At 43.7% G+C, this 21225-nt stretch overlaps 1 protein-coding gene across 3 annotated transcripts in view; it reads left to right on the top strand.

The window, feature by feature from the left end:
* ARHGAP25 (Rho GTPase activating protein 25) overlaps positions 1 to 17111 on the top strand; it is a 44859-nt gene extending 27748 nt beyond the window's left edge. For all 3 annotated transcript variants that reach the window (XM_081333848.1, XM_081333847.1, XM_081333846.1), the window contains 9 exons: positions 1449 to 1536; positions 4328 to 4447; positions 5581 to 5788; positions 7054 to 7186; positions 9033 to 9106; positions 10782 to 10903; positions 13592 to 13794; positions 14783 to 15378; positions 16711 to 17111. In XM_081333848.1, coding sequence (XP_081189974.1) covers positions 1449 to 1536; positions 4328 to 4447; positions 5581 to 5788; positions 7054 to 7186; positions 9033 to 9106; positions 10782 to 10903; positions 13592 to 13794; positions 14783 to 15378; positions 16711 to 16933 — 1767 coding nt within the window. In that variant the 3' untranslated portion in view covers positions 16934 to 17111. The remainder of the gene's footprint in view (positions 1 to 1448; positions 1537 to 4327; positions 4448 to 5580; positions 5789 to 7053; positions 7187 to 9032; positions 9107 to 10781; positions 10904 to 13591; positions 13795 to 14782; positions 15379 to 16710) is intronic.
* Positions 17112 to 21225: the final 4114 nt, after the last annotated feature.

Genomic DNA, 21225 nt, shown 5'->3' with positions numbered 1-21225 from the left:
ACATGGATACAAGGTGTTATCTTGACTTTCTTCCATGAGACGTCCCTTTATATGCTGGAAAATGGACATCACAAATCCATTCACACATCTTTCCGCAAAACTATCCAGCTGCCATTGCTTCATTTTCTCCTTTGTATTCTGCCCTGCGTTACCTTTGCTGTTTTTAATTAGCCTGCTCCACTCCTGGAAATATTTATTTCTGGTTTTGTGAAAGAAAAAACTTACTAAGTACTAAACTATAAATTCAGATCAGTTTGGATAGATGTGAAATGAGACAGTGGGAGTCACTGAGGTTTTGAAGGTATGAGCGTTTAATTTGTAACCATAATTCGATTTGTTTTCCGTGGCCACGGAATCTAGGGTTAGAAACAAGGAGCGCAGATTGCAGCTATCTAGACGTCACTTGAATATAAAGAAGGATTTTCTGCCAGTAAGATCTGCCCCAACAGGGAATAGTCAGTCTACAGAGGCTGTGGGTTCTCCAACTCCAGAGAGTTCTAAGAAGATGGGAAGCCCACATCTACTGGATGGTGTAAATTAGTGTCTTTCAAACTTGGAATTCTGGGAAATGAAGTCCACTCATTTTAAAAGTTGCCATTTGAAAAACACAGCTGTAAATAGTGTGGGAAGTCAGCCCACCCGGAGAAGGAAATATTAAAAGGGCAAAATATTTTATTTCCTCAAAGGATCTTAAAGAGGCAGAAAAGCATGCCCAGTTTTTCTTAATAGCCCCAAGTCTCCCTCCCCCAAGCAGAAACCAGCTCTGTAGAAATGCAGATGTGATAATCCATTCAGGAAGGTTGGAGGCCTCCAGCTAGAAGCTTAGGAAGACAAAGACACCTAAAACCTACATAACCCACCCAAACTCTAGGACAGGACATAATAGGATTACCCCACAGATGCCAAAGGGCACATTCAGACTCAGGTCAAAGGAAATACAAAGCCTCGAACAGGAAACAACTCCAAACAAAAACCCAATAGGGTATAAAACCCACTTCCCATTACATGTGGTCTCTCTTTTTTCTTCCAGAACCATCTTTCTGTCTGGCTCTCCTCTTCAATAAACTGCAACCTTCTTTCTAAAGCAGTCGCCATGTTGTTTATTCCTGGCTTGGACTGAACCCTGATGAAGATTTTTTCTTCAACAATAGTTTCTTGTACATTGCAGAGGGTCAGACTAGCTGATCCTAGGTCCCTTCTGATACTCCAAATCTGATCCTATGTATTTGTTGCTAGATTTATATGTGTTATATTAACATCTAACCATTTTAAAGATTGATTTAATACATTATACTCTTGGGCTTATTAGATGAATGTGAATTGTGAAATGCTTACAGTGCATTATGTGTATAATATAATTATATTTACTTTATAAAAGCAGAGATCACGGTATGGTGAAAGAATGGAGAGCCTTCTGTTTTTGATCTTTTGCAACTGTTTGGCTTTAGGGTTCATTACAACTTCAGGGGTGCACCATCAGAGAAGTGGCTTCTGGGTCTGATGAAGCTGGAAAATTCATCTTTGAAATCATCCCAGGTCAGTAACAGGGAACTGAATTGCACGTTGAACTAGTCCAGATGGACTAGCAAACACATGCTTGGATAAACCGTCATTAATTGCATGCATATGGAAACTGTGCTGAGCAGTACAGCTGACATAACCTTTCTCCTTCTTTGATGACAGAACAGTGAAAAATGACTTCTGTCCTTAGTGTATAATTCAGCAAATTATAATTGTGTGCATTTGCATAATACGGTTTGTTGTGGTTTGTTTAACTATAAGTTAATATGTCAACCAGAGCTGATGACTTGCACAAGACACAGCTGTAAATCATGGTTTACTAACTACTAAGCCATAACTAAGATTTCTGAAGGGCTGTGAGAGACCAAGTGCTTTGTGGTTCAATCATTTGTCTTGCTCTGGGAAAGAGAGAAACTATGGAATTATAGAAGTAGTTGCTGGTTATAAATCAGAAATGAAAAGAATTAGAATAGAATAGAGCTGGAAGGGACCTTGGAGGTCTTCTAGTCCAGCTCCCTGCTCAAGCAGGAGAACCTATGCCATCTCAGACAAGAAACTGTCCAGTCTCTTCTTAAAAACCTCCAGTGATGGAGCACCCACAACTTCTGGAGGCAACTTCTGTTCCACTTGTTAATTGTGCTCACTGTCGGGAAGTTTCTCCTTAGTTCCAGGTTGCTTCTCTTTTTGAACAGTTTCCAACCATTGTTTCTTGTCCTGCCCTCTGGTGCTTTGAAGAATACTTTCACGCCCTCTTCCTTGTGGCAGCCCCTCAAATACTGGAAGGCTGCTATCGTGTCACCCCTATTTCTTCTTTTCTTTAGACTAGCCAAACCCAAGTCCTGCAGCCTTTCTTCATATGCTTTAGTCTCCAGGCCTTGGATCATCTTAGTTGCTCTTCTTTGAAATTTTTCCAAGGTCTCAACATCTTTTTTGTAGTATGGTGACCAAAATTGGTTGCAGTATTCCAGGTGTGGCCTCACTAGGGCTTTATAAAGTACTAATACTTCACGTGAGTACTCACACCTCTCTCCTAGTTGACTGCATTAACTGATGCATGACTTGCCTTTGCTTGCTTCTTCAGTTTTCTGGTCTTAACTTTCGGGTTTAGTTGGGTTTTTTAATACCTTTAATATAGCCAACACACTGCTAGGCTGCATTAACAGAGGGATAGAACCAAGATCAAGTGAAGTACAAATACCACTTTACAATGCCTTGGTAAGGCCACACCTGGAATACTGCATCCAGTTTTGCTCACCACGATGTAAAAAAGATGTTGAGACTCTAGAAAGAGTACAGAGAAGAGCAACAAAGATGATTAGAGGTCTGGAGACTAAAACATACAAGGAACGGTTGCTGGAATTGGGTATGTCTAGTTTAATGAAGAGAAGGACGAGGGGGGACGTGATAGCAGCCTTCCAATATCTCAGGGGCTGCCCCAAAAAAGAGAGTCAAGCTATTCACCAAAGCACCAGAAGGCAGGACAAGAAGCAACGGATGGAAACTAGTCAAGGAGAGAAGCAACCTGGAACTAAGGAGAAATTTTCTGACAGTTAGAACAACTAACCAGTGGAACAACCTGCCTCCAGAAGTGGTGAATGCTCCAACACTGGAAGTTTTTAAGAAGAGACTGGACAGCCATTTGTCTGAAATGGTATAGGGGGTTAGACTAGATGACCTCCAAGGTCCCTTCCAATTTCATTATTATTATTACCAGACTTACGTACTATCATCAAATAGCATCTGCCTATCCCAGGTCCTTGGGAAGGACTCAGTAGATGGATAAAAATGCTAAATATGATCTAAATATCAAACCCTAGATAAATAAACGAGTTTTTATACAATAATAATAATGTTGCTTATATTGTATTATAGATGAGTTTAACTGTGATAAAGAATTGCAAAGTGCATTAAATTAGTTTGCTACGTAACAAATATTTTTGTCTTAAATTTATGCTTAATACCAAGGTCTCCATGTACTTTATACTTATTAGAAGAGAAAACCAAAAAAGGAAAAAAAAGCTGTTAAAAATAGAATACATTATACTCTTATAAAAGGTTTGGAAGAGACCTTGGAGGTCTTCTAGCCCACCCCCCTGCTCAGGCAGGAGATCCTGTGCCATTCAGGGTACCATCCAGTGATGGATCACTCACAATTTCTGAAAGCAAGCTATTCTGCTGATTAATTGTTTAATTTCTCTAAGTCTTGTCTAATCTCATATGAGGATGCAGCAAGGTCATGAAATTTCAAACAGGGGGTTGATGGGGGAGAGGAGAATGCATGAGACTAAAACAAATGGCAGATCCCCACGTTTAAATTGTTATATTTCGTTTACAGTTAGAAGCTCATGTCTAATTAAATGGTTAAAATGTTCATCTATCGTCTGAAAGGTCTATATTTGTTTAAGATCAAGTTTAAGATCTTAAAGGCGAGCCTTTACATATAACAGAATAACAAGGTAACAGAGTTGGAAAGGGCACCAGAGATCTTCTAGTCCAACCCCCTGTTAAAGCAGGAGACCCCATTATGCCATTCCAGACAAATGGCTATCCAATCTCTTCTTAAAACCACCCAGTAATGGAGCACACCTGCAATGCCTGAAGGGAAGCCATTCATTGTTCCCATTGTCAGGAAATGTCTCCTTAGTTCTAGGTTGGATCTCTCCTTGATAAGTTTCCATCCGTTGCTTCTTGTCCTGGCTCTTACTCTTTCTTAACACTTAGGCCCCTTCTTTAGGAAGTGCACTGTGTGGATTTTTTCCTGCTGCAAAATATATCTTAGAAGTCATCTGTTTCCCCCTGTTTACAGGGCTCTCAGCAGAGCAAACTCGAACTGGACCAGACTCCTTTGTGCTGATGGCGAACTCTCAGGCTGACATGGAAGAATGGGTCAAGCTGCTCCGAAGAGTGGTTGGCTCCCCCTTAGGAGGTACGTACAGCCAGAATTATATAGGGTACACCCAGATAAATTCTAGTCTGTGTCCATCATATCCACACCAACTGGACAGGCCAGACAATGGATTGCCTTGGATTGCCAGGAGAAGAATTTAGGGCAAAAATTTCCAGGGATGAAGTCAAGGGAAAGGTTGAAAGTTAGGATCTCATGCAAACGTTTAGGATGGCAAGGCATCTTCGCAGTACAATCTCTCTCTCAAGGGGTCAGATGCGCTGATTTTGGAAATGCGTTTTGCATAAAATAGCAGGACCTGGTTAAAAGTACCTACCTGGAAGAGGGCTTGATAATGACTTTTAACTTTTTTTCAGGAAACGGGACTTAGTTGAATTCTTAGATTTCCTTTGAGCTTCTTCAGTGGTTTGTTCCTGCTATGTGGGGGGAAAGCCTGACAATTATTTTCTGCAACTCTCTGATTCTTAAATAAGCTTGATACAAAGAGAGGATTGGAAAATTACAAACTTTAATCAGGGCAGCATAGTAAGGGCCAGCCTGTGTGCTGCTTGCTTCATCTAGCAATAAATACAGATGGATGTTTGTTTAGGGAGGGCATCAGCGGTCATCACACAGGTAGAATGGGATGAGAGTGGGGCAGATGAACAACAGCAAGCAATTAAAGGACAGAGGGCTGAATATCATTCAGACTCTCTGGTGCTTAGTTTTCCTTTCTGACCTAATAGATTATGCGGGTTCTACATTTAGTGGGCTCACCTGCCTCAATTTATCCTGTTTCTGGAATGGTATGCTACGGAATGGAATGGAGCTGCCAAAAAAGCCAATGCAGTCCTAGGCTGCATCAACAGAGGGATGATAGACTAGTGGATTCCAGAATTTGGTGATATTTAACTTTTTATTTTATTTAGTTATTTATTAAATTTTTATGCTGCCCATCTCACTGATATAGTGGCTCTGGGCAGCTTACAACATACTTTTATTATTTCACTATTAGTATACTTGAAATTTTTAACAGGGCTTCAGATAAGGATTTGGTCTGCAGAATTGAAAAAGTATTTGAAAACTTCCTTCCTTCCTTCCTTCCTTCCTTCCTTCCTTCCTTCCTTCCTTCCTTCCTTCCTTCCTTCCTTCCTTCCTTCCTTCCTTCCTTCCAGTGGTCTTTGGACAACAGCTGGGGGATACCATGATGTATGAACAGAGGTTTGGACAGCATCAGGTTCCTATCTTGGTGGAGAAGTGTGCAGAATTCATCAGGAAGAATGGACTGACTGAAGAGGGCATTTTCCGACTCCCCGGCCAGGACAATTTGGTGAAGAAACTGCGGGATGCATTTGATGCTGGCGAGAGACCCTCATTTGACCAGTAGGTGGCGCATTTCTCAAGCTTGCAGTGATAAGACTGATGAGCTTTCCAGTTCCCAGAATCCCCCAGTCAGCATTGTTGAGACTGCTAAAAGTTGCAATCCATTTCAACTTGGAGGGTGCCCAGATGGGAATGGCTGGGCTGGAAGTTCCCGTTAGCCAAATCAGCCTTCAGACTAAGGTGGGTTTTAATATCCTACGATCTCCAAGTAGTGAAGACTGTTGGCAGTTGCAGTCCATGGGGAAGAATTACTCAGTGTTAGCAACTTAAAGATATGTGGACTTCAACTCCTTCAAATCCACATATCTTAAAGTTGCTAAAGTTGAGAAACATTGCATTTCTACAAAGGATCTTTCTAGGAATGGACACTGCCCTTAAATAAACAACAACCGTAATTTGTTGAGCCTGTAGTAGGCATAGACTCCTAGGCATGGAGTTGCTCTTTTAATTTTAGATAGGCTTTCTGTTTTTTTAAATCAAGCAAATCAAGTAAATATTTTGTTGTCTATGGAGATTCTCGGTCATCCAGGTCATAGTTATCCCAAAGGTGAAAAAGCTTTGGGATAAATATTTTGTTGCTTTATGCTCACTGTTTTTATGTTTGCTTAAATTGAAAATTTCACATAATAGTTTGGAATCAGGGTTTGAGAGAGTCTTGGAGAACAAATGTATTATTTACTTATTATTAAAGGTTCCTTCCATACATTTTAAAGGATTTATTCTTCTACTTAGATTATGTGAGAATCTACCACCTGTGTAGGTAAAACATCCCACTATTGTATATCCTAGAAGTGAGACCGCTCCAAAGTACAGTTAGTCCTTGACTTACAACGGTTCATTTACTGACCATTCAAAGTTACAACAGCACTGGAAAAAGTGACTTGTGACCATTTTTCACATTTACAATTGTCGCAACATCCCCATGGTCACGTGATCAGAATTCAGATGCTTGGCAACTGACTCACATGTATGACAGTTGCAGCGTCCCGGGGTCATGTGATCTCCTTTTGCGACCTTCTGACAAGCAAAGTCAACGGGGGAAGCCGGATTCACTTAACAACCGTGTTACTAATGTAACAACTGCAGTGATTCACTTAACAACTGTGAAAAGAAAGGTCATAAAATGGGGCAAAACTCACCACAAATGTGTTGCTTAGCCACAGAAATTTTGGGCTCAATTGTGATCATAAGTTGAGGACTACCTGTAGATTAAAATGGAATGGTTACTTCCTGCAATGTCTGGCTCATTCTATTTTTTTTTACAGAGATACAGATGTGCACACTGTGGCTTCTTTGCTTAAACTTTACCTGCGAGAACTTCCTCAGCCAGTCATTCCTTGGAGCCAGTACGAGGATTTTCTCCTGTGTGGTCAGCTTCTAACGTCTGAGGAAGGCAAGGTATTGAAATCACACGTACTTCTCAAAATGCTACTGATGATCCTCCTGAAATGGTTCCTCCCACTCTGATAATATCATGGGGTGGCCCACCATGGGGTCCAAGAGAGAGGCCAAAGTCCATCTCCCCACCACCCTAGCTGGCCACAGGTTGAACCCTAGTAATTTAAATAAAAGGGACGCGGTGGCTCAGCGGGTTAGGACGCTGAGCTTGTCGATCAGAAGGTCGGCAGTTTGGCGGGTCGAATCCCGAGTGCCGCGTAGCAGAGCGAGCGCCTGTTACTCATCCCAGCTTCTGCCAACCTAGCAGTTCGAAAGCACGTAAAAATGCAAGTAGAAAAATAGGGACCACTACGGTGGGAAGGTAACAGCGTTCCGTGCGCCTTTGGCGTCTCGTCATGCCGGCCACATGACCACGGAGACGTCCTCGGACGAGTGCTGGCTCTTCGGCTTTGAAACGGAGATGAGCACCGGCCCCTAGAGTCAGAAACGACTAGCACGCATGTGCGGGGGAACCTTTACCTTTAATTTAAATAAATTAGGCATTTTAGTGTTTAAACAATGTCTACTTTCCAGCAACACCCTGACTGATTGCTGTTTTAATAATTAAATAACAACAACAATAATAGGAAGGGACCTTGGAGGTCATCTAGTCCAACCCCCTGCTAAGGCAGGAAACCCTATACCATTTCAGACAAATGGCTGTCCAGTCTCTTCTTAAAAACTTCCAGTGTTGGAGCATTCACAGCTTCTGGAGGCCGGTTGTTCCACTGGTTAATTGTTTCTCCTTCCATCCTTGAGCTGCAAATATTTTGAAAAACATGAAGATATTTCAAGGTGGAAAAGGCTAAACTTGGCAAAGAGATCAAGAACCATGGAAATTCAGGAGAGGGTGCATAGTTTTTCTCTCCCCTCCCCACAACCTGTACTGCTAGTCCTTGACTTACAGCCATAACTGAGCCCAAAACTTCCATCGCTAAGCAAGACAGTCGTTAAGAGAGTTTTGCCCCATTTTATGATCTTTCTTGCCAGAAAGAATCACTTGCCAGTGAAGTGAATCCCTTCCAGTTCTTAAGTTAGTAGCATGGTTGTTAACTGGCTTCCTCACTGACTTTGCTTGCCAGAAGATTGCAAAAGGTGATTACGTGATCCTGGGAAACTGCAACCGTCATAAATACTTGTCAGTTGCCAAGTGTCCCAAATTTTGATCACATGATCATGGGGATGCTGCAATAAGTGTGAAAAACGGTCATAAGTCACTTTTTCCATTGTGGTTTTAACTTCGAATGGTCATTAAATGAGTGGCTGTAAGTCAAGGACCACTTGTACAACTTTTTGGCTTTGGAGTTTTTGTTTTGTTTTGCCTGGACAAGACCTTGCAGTTTTCTTGGCAAGGTTTTCCAGAAGTGGTTTGCCCTGACCTTCTTCTTCCTGGGGCTGAGAGAGAAAGACCGACCGGACAAGGTCACCCAGCTGACTTTGTGCCCAAGGCAAGACTGATTTCCTGGTTTCTAGTTGCTTAGTTGCTACACCCTGGTTTCGCAAACTTGGCAACTTTGAGCCATCTGGACTTGAACTCCATACATGGCCGGCTGAGGAATTCTGGGAGTTGAAGTCCATAGGCCTCAAAGTTGCCAAGGCTGAGAAACATTGCACGACTACACCAAACGATCCCTCTTTGCAAACCTAGGCAATACTCGGTGCAATGTAGCTCGTCTCTTCGTCTGGTATGAGCCAAGGTGTATTTCTCCAAGAGAAAACATGCAAATTACAAATATTTGGTGGAATTTCATGGCAGCCATCGGTGCATATCAAGTGACAATTAAAAACCATCCTAATATTCTTCTAGGGTCACGCACAGCTAGTGAAGCAGCTGGCATGTTTACCCCAGGACAACTATAACCTTCTGAGTTACATCTGCCGGTAGGTTTTTCTTTAAAAACTTCGCTGTTTTCAACCAAAGAGCAAAACACGTTGCGGCTCTGATCTTCTCTTGGAATCGATCCTAAATTGCTGATCTTAAGAAATGCGATTTTAACAGGTAGCACCTCAACTTTTCTGAGTTCATCTGTGTTAAGACTCAGAGCCCCTGCTACCAACGAGTCATCGTCTTGTCTTGCAAATTACAAAATTACAACCGAACTAATCTCTACTATTGGAAAATAGTCCCTTTTCTTTTTGTATATTTTTACAAAATAGACTAGACTAGACTAGACTAGACTAGAATAGAATAGAATAGAATAGAGCTGGAAGGGACCATCTCAGACAGGTGTTTATCTAGTCTCTTAAAAATCTCCAGTGATGGAGCGCCCACGATTTCCCTATAAAATAGTCCCTTTTCTCTTTGTGTATTTCCCAATAAAATAATTCTTTTTCTATTTGTATATTCCCTTATGAAATTGTCCTTTTTGCCATTGTATATTTCCCTATAAAATAGTCCTTTTTCTTTTTGTATATTCCCTTATATTCCACCCATTCCCTTAAGTCAGTTTCATTTATACATTTCTATGTACCTTCCCTTACTAGCAGCATTTTCATCTTGAATTTCCAAGACTAGTAGTTCTGGTTTGTCAGATTCGCAAATGAAATCTTTGTTTCAGCTGTGTTACTGGCCGTTTTCTGTCTTTTTGTTGTTGTTGTTGTTGCTGCTGTATCTTGCACTTATTTGCTGTAGCTGGTTATGATTGGTTTGTTCTGTTCTGTGCTGAATTTTATATTTCTCCTCTAATCTGGGCTTATATTGGGTTTAAACTGGGTTCATCTCTGGGTACTGGGCCCATAACCTATTAGAAATTCTGTTTTATTATATAGAAATAGTAGCAGAGGATTATTATATAGCCCAGACATGTCAAACACAAGGCCGGATCCGGCCCGCAAAGTGGTTTCATGTGGCCCGCGAAGCCATCCTGGAAACAGTGAGGGAACAGCCCCCACTGCCTTGGCCCTGGCCCAGAGACCCTCCTTCTGCCAGAGACCCTCAGATCTGTCCCGCTCCTGCCCAGGCCCCCATAGGCACCCTTGATGCGAACGATGTAGAGCTGGCCATGCCCACCCAGTAGGCCATACGCACTTTAGCCATGCCCACCCAGTAGGCCACGCCCACCCTGGCCATACCCACCCGGCCCCCTGAGGGCAACCGCAATGCTGATGCGGCCCTCAATGAAATGGAGTTTGACACCCCTGATATAGCCATAAAGATTGGTAGCAGATGATGGTTACATAGCCATACAGATCAAATAAAGTGTACAGTCACCATGGACCTTGCTGCTTATTGTTTTCAACTGTCACAGGAAACTCTCCTCAGAACACAGATTATAACCATAGATGCAAACTAAACACTGCCATCTACTGGCTGAATAATTCTGTAGTTGTTGCAATACAAAATATTTTCTAACATGTATTCCAGCATTCAGACATATCCATTTTGTTTGAAATTTTGCCATTGAGAAGTGCCCTATTAGAGAGTTCATAATGGGATATTGATTTAGGTTAGGTTTCTGCTTCTTGCCCCAGTTTCTATCCCTTTCTTATTTGTTCCTCCCTTGCAATTTATGTGCATCCAGGTGATGACATGGATTCTTGATTTCAATTCTAACAGATTCCTGCATGAAGTCCAGCAGAGTTCTGACACCAACAAGATGAGTGTGGAGAATCTGGCAACTGTGTTTGGTGTGAACCTCATCCGACCCCAGATGGAAGATCCAGTGACTATTATGAGAGGTGAAACTGGAACCTGCTCCTTGCACAAGGATTTTTGACATTGTTGTGGGTCTCTAAGGGGCCAGATGTCTATAAAATTGCTGTCAATGACTTGTCCTGTACCTGAAGAACTGTCTGTCTACAATTCATGTTCAGCCCCACTCTGTCAGCCCTTTGAGGTAGACCAAACTAGGACACCAAAGTGATGAATACTAATACAGTGGTACCTTGGTACTCAAATGCTTTGAAACTCATCAAATTTGGTACTCAACACATTTTGACATGGAAATTTTGTCCCAGTAATTTTCATTTGTTTAGTTCTCTAGCACATGCTAGAACTTCTCAGTGTTCACTGCCTTTGTGACTGACTCGCTGCATTACTCCTTATGGGAAAAATTTGCTACTCATCATTTTTGGTACTCGTTGCACCTCACAGAACCAATTAATGATGAGGACCAAGGTATCACTATTATTTGGAAATATAGATTAAGAACAAAATAACCATGAGCACCTGATTTTGGAGAAAGCCATCCTCTTAGTGGAGATCAATTATTCTTTTGTCCAATAATGTAACTGTCTCTCTTACTGGAGTAGCTACAAAATTGGAACCACCTTTTGTAATTGAAATCACCTTTTAATGTCCTGATCATTTCCAGTTGGACAAATGTATTATGCCCAAAGATTTAAATTTCCAATTATTACTGGGGAACAAAAGGTGAGATTTGATCTATTCAGATTTCTCAACACAGTTCAGCTACATCGGGATCTAGGTTGTTCAACGGCACTTCTACACAGCCTTTGTTGCTACTTCCCACATTTTCAGAGCCATGTTCATAGTGCTTTCTGCTGGTCTTCATTCTAGATGAGTCAGCTAATGCTCCCTTTGGCCTATTAGTATGGAGAATTAAATAAGCCTTGACTCAATGCCCCAGCTCCACCCTCGTTACTAGTTCCCAACTACAGCTCCCTCCAACAGACCAAGGGAAGATGTGGGAGTACAGAATAAAATGATGGAGATGCACAGAAGGATCTTGACCTCAGCAGGGAGGGGGAACAGCCAAGGAGAAGGTAGCAAGAGAAGCCCCCCACCCCACCCTGATGGCTGTATTAACAGGCAGGACTCTTCTCTCGTCTTCATCCGAGCTGGAAGTTAATCCACTGAGCTGCAGAAGAGCTGCTGAAGAGCTCCAGAGTAGACAGGGCCACAGTCCCAACCTAGCTTGGCCCAAATGCTGCCACCTACAAGGCACATGGGCATAAATGTTGGTCAGCTCTTGGTAGTTATGCAGAACGGTTGCATTTTCCTGCCCTGAGCAAGGCTTGGATCAGATGACCTTTCCAAATCATACATTGTATGATTCCCCTAGTCCAGGGCTTTTCAACCTTTTCACCCACTGTACCACTTTTAAGTTATGGCAACATCCGAGTACCACCAGTCGCCTAGCAAGGTGTCAAAAACTCGATGACCAAAAAAGAAAAAAAGGGAAAAAAGTGATGAAGTACAGGTAGTCCTCGACTTACGATAGTTTGTTTAGTGACTGTTCAAAGTTACAATGGCACCAAAAAAGTGCCCCCCAAGCCACAGCCAAGCAAGACGCCTGCCTGCCCGCCAGATTGCGCTCTTCCTCCTGTCCGAGGTTTTCATTGTTGTGAGCATTTCTGTTGAGGATTGGCAGCGTGGGTGGGGTGGGGGGTGTTTGGTTTTTATCCCCCCCCCTCTGCTGTGTGGTTGCAGCAGGTTTTGGTCACTTCACATGACCCTGGGACACTGTGACCGTCATAAACATGAATCAGTTGCCAAGCATCTGAATGTAAATCACAAGACCCTGGAGATGCTGCAACATTCCAGCTGATCGGCGGTTCTTCTGGGCTCAGAAGCACCAGGATCAGCGCTGAGCTCCAGCTGGATCCTGGCGCTTTTGCTGAGCCCTGACAGCCCTGCAGCTCCAGCCGTCTCTCGCTCAGGCTTGTGCGGTGCTGCCACCAGTTCAGCTCATTCCCCTCCCCCGCTACCACTTCTCTAGGATGGTCATGTACCACCTGCCAGGTGCCAATGAACCACAGGTGGTACCCGTACTACTGGTTGAAAAGCCCTGCCCTAGAAGAAGTGAACATTGCCCTAGATTTTGCTCTACAGGTAGTCCTCAACTTAAGACCTCAACTGAGCCCCAAATTTCCATTACTAAGCAAGACAGTTGTTAAGTAGGTTTGTCTCACTTGATGAATTTTCTTGCCATAGTTGTTCAGTGAATCACTGCAGTTGTTAAGTTACTAGCATGGTTCTGAAGTGAATTCGCCTTCCCCATTGACTTTGCTGTCAGAAGGTCACAAAAGGGGATCACACATTTATGCTACAAGCATCATAAATGTGAATCAGTTGCCAAGTGTCTGAATTTTGATCACATGACCGTGGGGATGCTGCAATGGTCATAAGTGTAAAGAACAGTCATAAGCCACTTTTTTCAGGGCCATTGTAACTTTGAATGGATACTAACCGAATGGTTGTAAGTCAAGGGCTACCTGTAAGCTAAATCCACCTTTGGGAGATCTCCTTCCATAGCCACTTTCTCCAGACTGGCCAGAGGAGTTGTCCCCCGCTATCAGAAGCCTGTCTGTGGGAACTGAAGCTGTGAACCTCTTCCATTTACACGCCAGCTCAGTTGTGTGTTAAAAGCGATGCCTGTTGTGCTTTCCTTGTTTCTCCTGCAGGGACTCCCCAGATCCAGAAAGTGATGACGACCATGATCAGTGACCATGAGAAGCTCTTTCCTGCAGCCAAGGATGCCAGGCCTCCTCCACCTCCCTTGGAAAGCAGCGCCAAGAAAGCCCCAGTGCTACGGAGCACCGTGGGTTGGGATGCTGTACAAAGACCATTGACGGCCTGGAAGGAGAAAAGGAGCCTGCTGCAAATTGTGAGTGTCTGCCGGGCTTTTTAATCCCATGGCTTACCTGGGTGAGGGCATCTGCCCATGTAAGCAAAAACCTGATTTTGTGCCCTATTGAAAAAATTTAAAAAAACCACTTATTTCTGAGGTCTCAGTTCCTGCATTTGGCCTACAGGTGGCGCTCAAAGAAGCTAGCAAAAATACCAACAGTGAAATCCAGCTAATATTTTATAACTGCTGGAAGCACGAAAACTTAAAACAACTACAGCCCTTGAAGTCCTGCCTCCAAATGAACCTAAATAAACAACTATGTTTTAATTGATGCAAAATAACAAAGGAAGTTATTTGGGTATAAATTTCCATGGACATGTCTGGGGGGGGGGAGCTTTTAATGCCACATCCTCTTGGTGTTGCCCTTGAGTCCTCGTAAGGCAGCTTAAAGTCACCTTTAGCTGTTGGCCATTTTAAAGATAAAGTTTGCTTCTCTTTTGACACAGTTTTGGCCAGAGATACGGTTGAACTGGCTCCATCAACAGTGGATTTTGAATGAGATTTCCCAGCTCCCAAGCGGCAACTTGAGACTACCCTGGTGACTGGGTCATGCCTTGCCTGGTCATTTGGGCTTCAAGAGAGACCCGGTTTCTGGCCTTCACAGAGAGATCTGTCTGTGTGGTGCCTGGCGAGAAAGCGGTCTGCAGAGTGTTCAGATGGAGAATCTCTAGGGAGATTCTCAACCATCCAGGTCACGATTGTCCCAAAGGTGCTTTTTCCGAAAGGCAACTGGACGTTCTTGGTTTTTTCCTTTGAAAATGCTTCACTTCCCATCCAAGGAGCTTCTTCAGTTCTAACTGACTAGAGGGGAATGGAAGGATTTAAAGGGACAGATGAGGGAGTGGTTAGACGCCCCTTTGGTGTTAAAAGTAGACGTGTCAATTGGGGCACGAAAATCAGCAGGACTGCTTTGTTGTGTCTAATAGGGCTCCTTATTCCCTCATATTCTCGGTTTTACTTTCAGAAAGATGATCTCGAAGCTTCTAGCTCTGAATTAAGTGATGGTTTGGCTCCATCAGCAGAAGATAAAGAAGAACCTCAGTCTAGGGATGCTCTGGAGACACGGGCTGTGCGAAAGAGGACTCAGACACTTCCAAACAGGAAATGCTTTGAGAGCTTTTCTTCCAACAGGCGAAACCAAAACATGGACAGAACAGACATTTCCAGTAGCAACTTGTGGTCATCCTCATCCTCTTCCTCCATGGTCCGGCCCGGTCCTAATTCTCCCTCAGGAGGTCACAAAAGAACTTTGTCTCAGGGAATTTCTAAACTGTTCAGCTTCACACAAGCCTCAGACTCTGGGTGTCTCCGCAGTTTGGGGCAGGGGACTTCAAGGGAGGCTGACAACAGTTCTTCAGGCCAACTAAGAGATGAGTTTGGACCATGTTTACAAACGAACGACCCTCCCAGGTCTAAAGAAAATGGCACTACAATTCTGGAGCTCCCATCTGAGGAAGACAGCTTATATCCAGAAGACCCTGAACTGCTTAGGAAAATGATTGCGGAGCTGAAAAAGGAGCTGATGGCACAGAAAAATAGCCACGAGGAGCAAATTAGCAGGTAAGTAGAATCAACCTTGCTTGATTCCCTTTCTTTCTCCAACCAACTAGCTCTACAGGTAGTCCTAAACATATGGCCATTCATTTAATGACCACTCAAATTTATGACAATGCTGAAAAAAGGGCAGGCATTTTGGTGCAGGGTCTTAATTTGGATTCCAGTAGGGAACAAGTTCTGGGCTTCAGGGCCCTTCCAAGTCTACCATCCCATCCCAGCCAACTGGTCTTCCATGCATCTCTTTACAGCAGTGGCCCCCAACCTTTTCTATACCCCGCACCCCTAGAACACTTCTGATATATTCTCGTACCCCTTACAAAAAGTTCAAGATAACGGCAACGAATTATGCACATACACTATAATTTTGAAAACCCAAGTTTTTGCACCCCCTGGAATATCATCTCGCACCCCCGGTTGGGAACCCCTGCTTTAGAGATTGGGAAGAAGTTGTTTCTAAAAGTGACTTATTGCATCCTTCCCCACTGTGTGCATGAGCCATGCTGGCTGGGAATTATAGGAGCTGTAGTCTAACTCATCTGCAAGGTGCTGTGTTTGGGATACTCTATGTTCAGCCACACCTGAGTTACAACTTGGGACAGAGATTTTAGTGAATTGCTGCTTGTTTCAGCACAGAAGTAAGCCATGGTTTATGTGGGAAACTAAGCCTGACTCACCAGTATCACCAATGTTGTTTCTTCTCTGAGGAAATGGACAGGACCCGTGTAGCATTCAGAGGAGACTGGTTCACACATCATGCAAAGCCACAATGTGGGTTTGGTTTTAGCTTAGCAGAACCTGTGGCTCCACATTCATTATAATTTCTATGTAAACCAAGCCACCGTGGGCAGGTACAACAAACCATGGTTTAAAAATTCCACTTTAACATTATGTGTGAACCAGATAATTCAGTGACATAATGCAATGTAAGAGAGATGCCATTCATTTCACTGATGTGTATGTGTGTGTGTACAATGTGTGAGGGCACGACATTAAACAAGAGTGTAAGATTAATATATTCCGTTTTGCAGAGGCAGCAAAACTGGATGCACTGAAAATTAAAGATTTTAATGCCATGTTTTGTTGTGCATTTTGTCGGGGTTGTCAGGATGGGTCACCATTGCCCAGTTCCACTTGAGAATCATTCTGCCATCTAGATCCAAGAGCCAGGAGGTGGGGTTCTGCGAGTCAGACCACGTGAACCTAAAGCTTTAGGGAGAACTGAGCACGGGGTGAGGGTGGCCCCAGCTTTTCTGCCTCCTTCCTCCTCTCCCTACAGGAGTAAGGGACTCACTCCTTTGAATCCTGGTTTGATATCCTTTGGTGTTCCTTTTGCAGCCTTGAGAAGGAAAATTTTGAAGTCTGGACCAAAGTGGTGAGGCTTAAGAAAGAGGTTGAAGAAGAAAAGGCTAAATCTGCAGAGCTGGAATCTGAGCTCCAGAAGCTTAAACGTTCCAGGGGGGTCAACGAGGAGAACCAACACCACGAAGACTTGTTGAAGTCCACCAGCCAGTTGCCCACAAGAATTGAGCAGAGGACAGAATGTGCAAGCCAGCTGTGATTCCTGTCTGTCGAAGGACTGTTGCACTTGCACTCGTGTAAGTCAGTACAGAACCCCTGGTGGGTTCACCGAGATGGTTGATTCTGGTGGCTCTGTGTATAATACTTTTTCAATTAAGAAATTTTATACCCGTTTACAAATGATAAAAAAGGTGTCTTAAATAAGTAAACTTTATGTTCTGTTCTGTTCTGCTCTTTGCATTCCATACGATCTCTATTTCTGGCAGGGCAGGGCAGAGTTCAGAGCTTTTATAACCCTTCCAGACATTTTTTGGCCCTAGGACCCTGCTTGACAGAACCAACCACTGAGTGGGCTCACAAGAAAAAAACATAAGGAAGGAAGCTATTTTGGCATCTGACTGGCCTGAGATTTGCAAGGGAGAAACAGTGAAAATCCATTTCAGCTTTTACGAGCTCCGCCATTTGTGATCATTTATGTTTATACAGACTGTTCTTGACTAATAACAATTCATTTCGTGGCCATTTTGTGACCAGTTACAACGGCATTGAAAAAAGTGATGTGATTGTTTTTCACACGACTCTTGCAGCCTCCCCGTGGTCATGTGATCAAAATTCAGACCCTTGGCAACTGACTCATATTTATGATGGCCGCAGTGTCCCGGGTTCACGTGATTCCCTTTTGCCACCTTGTGACAAGCAACTGTGGCAGGAAAGGTTGTTCCCTTTTGCCACCTTGTGACAAGCAACTGTGGCAGGAAAGGTTGTAAAATGCTGCAAAACTCACTTAACAACTTTCTCACTTAGCAGCTTGGGGCTTAATTGTGGTCATAGGTCGAGGACTACCTGTACTCCAAATTTAGTATCCTCTCCATATATCATCCATCAATTGTCTTGCTTGGGCACAGAGTGCAAAATTTAATAGTTTATCCTTTTATGATAAAATAATATGGAATAACAGAGTTGAAAGGCACCTTGGAGGTCTTCTAGTCCAACCCCCTGCTCAAGCAGGAGACGCTAGACCAGTGATGGCAAACCTTTTAGAGACCAAGTGCCCAAACTGCAATCCAAAACCCACATGTATCATCGGGTGCCCGGTGGGCATGGCCCATTGAGTGGGTGTGGCAAATTGGGTGGACGTGGCTGCAGTGGTATCGGCAGACTGGGTGGGACTAAAAAAGTTCAATCAATCAATTCCAACTTTGCGAGATCTTTTTTTTCCCGTGAGAAGTTGAAATTGATTGATTGATTGAACCTTTTTTTTCTGCACATGGCGGCAAAGGCCTAAAGGTAAAAGGTTTTATAAAACCCAGCTGAAGCCCTAGGACTGGGGCGATGGCGTGCGTGCCCACAGAGTGGGTTCTGCATGCCACCTGTGGCACGTGTGCCATAGGTTCACCATCACAACCCGAGACCATGCCAGACAAATGGTTGTCCATTCTCTTCTTAAAAAGCCTCCAGTGATGGAGCACCCACAATTTCTAGAGGCAAGCAGTTCCACTGGCTAATTGTTCTCACTGTCAGGAAGTTCCTCCTTATTTCCAGGTTGGATGTCTCTTTAATGATCTTCCACCCATTACTTCATGTCCTGCCCTCAGGTGCTTCGGAGAATAGGTGGACCTCCCTATTGGAGGTCTACTATTGGACTTGAAAGTATGAGGTCTTCTACATCTGAAGCCACCCCTTGCCCTGCTATGACAGTGGAAGACTGAGGTTTTAAAAGCATGGCAAGTTATTACTTTTCACAAACTAAGACCAGAAATAACAGATAGAACTTGAACTTACCTAGATTTTAATTAAATATAAATTCAAGAGTGGAACAGCTAATCGGTAGAGATGGTGCTTCTCCATTTCTGGAGACTTTGATGAAGAGGCTGAGCAGCTTTTCTCAGATGGTTAAATTGGTTTTCCTGCACATGGTAGAGAGTTGGATTAGGTCAGGGGTCCCCAGGGGTCCCCTGCGCTGTGGCTTGGTATTGGGCCGTGGTCAGTTCGGAATCAGGCCGTGCAAGCAGTGGGCAAGCGTGCACGGGCAGTTCCATTTGCATGAGCGGTGGGCACTCACACGTGCACGTGAAGCTCCATATGAGCATCAGGCATGCCCCCGCTTGCACAGAGCTTCAAGTACATGTCTATGTTCTAATGAAGCTGGCCAGGGAAAACGTAAGCCTTATGTTAAGCTCCAGCTTGGTTCACGGAAGTGTCTTTGTATTTATCTTGGCAACAGTGCCGAAGTTCATCATTAGCTGAACACCCCTCACAAGGATCAGACCAAAAAATGAGTGTTAGAAATAGCAGCCTGATGTAACAGCCTCAGGTATCTGATGCTTCTCCAGAATAATTTGAGAGGCAATAGAAATCTATAAACATCGAACCAGTCCAAGGGGGTTATCAATGGCCCTCTGTGTGAGAGTCGGTTGTGGGCATTTGGTTCTGTTGAACACAAGAACAGAAGATTTGACATCTTAATGGCCAAGTTTGGTTTCACATCTACTCCAAAGAGCAATTGTCAGCACATATTCATGAATTCAAGGCATTATCTAAAAGTCATTTCACCAGTGGTTTGCCAGTTCTCTCTTCTGAGATTGTTTTTTTTAATTCAGTCTAAAGTCTTGCCATGTTCTAATGGTGTTTCATTAAACTATTAACTAGGACTAATCTGCTTAAAAAGGATGCGGTGGCTCAGTGGGTTAGGACACTGAGCTTGTCAATCAGAAGGTCGGCAGTTTGGCGGGTCGAATCCTGAGTGCGATGTAACAGAGTGAGCGCCTGTTACTCGTCCCAGCTTCTGCCAACCTAGCAGTTCAAAAGCACGTAAAAATGCAAGTAGAAAAATAGGGACCACTACGATGGGAAGGTAACAGCGTTCCGGGCGCCTTTGGCGTCTAGTCATGCTGGCCACATGACCACGGAGACGTCCTCGGACAAGCTCTGGCTCTTCGGCTTTGAAATGGAGATGAACACCGGCCCCTAGAGTTGGAAATGACTAGCACGCATGTGCGGGGGAACCTTTATCTTTTTTAATCTGCTTAATTTGGGGTTTTTTTAAAGATCAGGTCTAAAACTAGATCTACATCTCAAGCGTGACAACTTTAAGATTTGTGGACTTCAATTCCCAGAATTCCCCAGAATGTGGCTGGCTGGGGGATTCTGGGAGTTGAAGTCCACACTTCTTAAAGATGCCAAGGATGAGAAACACTAGTCTAGATGCTATTAAGGTAAAGGTTCCCCCGCACATGCGTGCTAGTCGTTTCCGACTCTAGGGGCCGGTGCTCATCTCCGTTTCAAAGCCGAAGAGCCAGCGCTCGTCCGAGGACGTCTCCGTGGTCATGTGGCCGGCATGACTAGATGCCAAAGGCACACGGAACGCTGTTACCTTCCCACCGTAGCGGTCCCTATTTTTCTACTTGCATTTTTACGTGCTTTCGAACTGCTAGGTGATAGCATTTAGATTTGTCCCTAAAAAAACTACAAAAAGTTGAATAAGAGTAGAGAGTAGCCTGGAATAGTATACAGTAGCCCCACAGCTAAATCTGTTAAATTTATTTGCTGCCTACAGCAGCCCCCATGGTGAGATAGGCAGCAAATAAAATAAGAGAATGCTAGTGGCCGATGCAAGATCAGTGATTTAGTGAGGACTTCTCTACCAATAGCATACAATTCCTTTCACCAGGTCAAATAAAGCCAAACTTCTAGATATCCATCAAAGAGCAGGGATAGGTTTGCTCAGTTTCTGCAAACTGCTAAATTTCAGTGAAGGTGACTCTGGGACATAAACCATTTTCTCTCTGTCCATGTGATCTGTGAATGGAAGGAAATATTTTTTGGCGGAACCCCTGACTTCTTCCATCAATCTGTCCTGTCCTCTTCAAAAGGCACTTAAAAGACATGACAAATAACATTCCACATCAAGTCCTTGTCACTTTGCATAATTGGGCAGAACAGTGGCTGAGTATAAACTTTTGGGAGGAACCCTCCCCCGCCCCCAACCCTGGGGAGGAAAAAAATCTCTCACACTGCTTTGCTGCTACTTCAAAAAAATAAATCCTTCAACAGAACCATTCACATTTATTATGTACATATTTTTTTTATGACGTCGATCAGCTTGGCTGAGCAGTAAAGTGCTCTGAACCAGGGCTAGTGGGGTCAGTTTTGCATAAACGGAAGACTCCTCCACTTCCTTAGTTGGGGGCTTCATTGCAGAAAGCGGGATTAGTCTCTTCGGATGAATCTCCACCAGCGAGAAGCCATGAGGTTTGCTTGAAGCTGACAAAGGAAGGGCTTGCAGGCCTGAAGGTCAAGTCAGTGGAAAATTGAGCTGCTAATGGTTATATT

This window comes from Vipera berus (genome assembly GCF_964194415.1).
Source record: "Vipera berus genome assembly, chromosome: 8".
NCBI lineage: Eukaryota > Metazoa > Chordata > Lepidosauria > Squamata > Viperidae > Vipera > Vipera berus.
The sequence above is the reverse complement of the archived record's forward strand: the minus strand, read 5'-3'. Positions and strand labels throughout refer to the sequence as shown.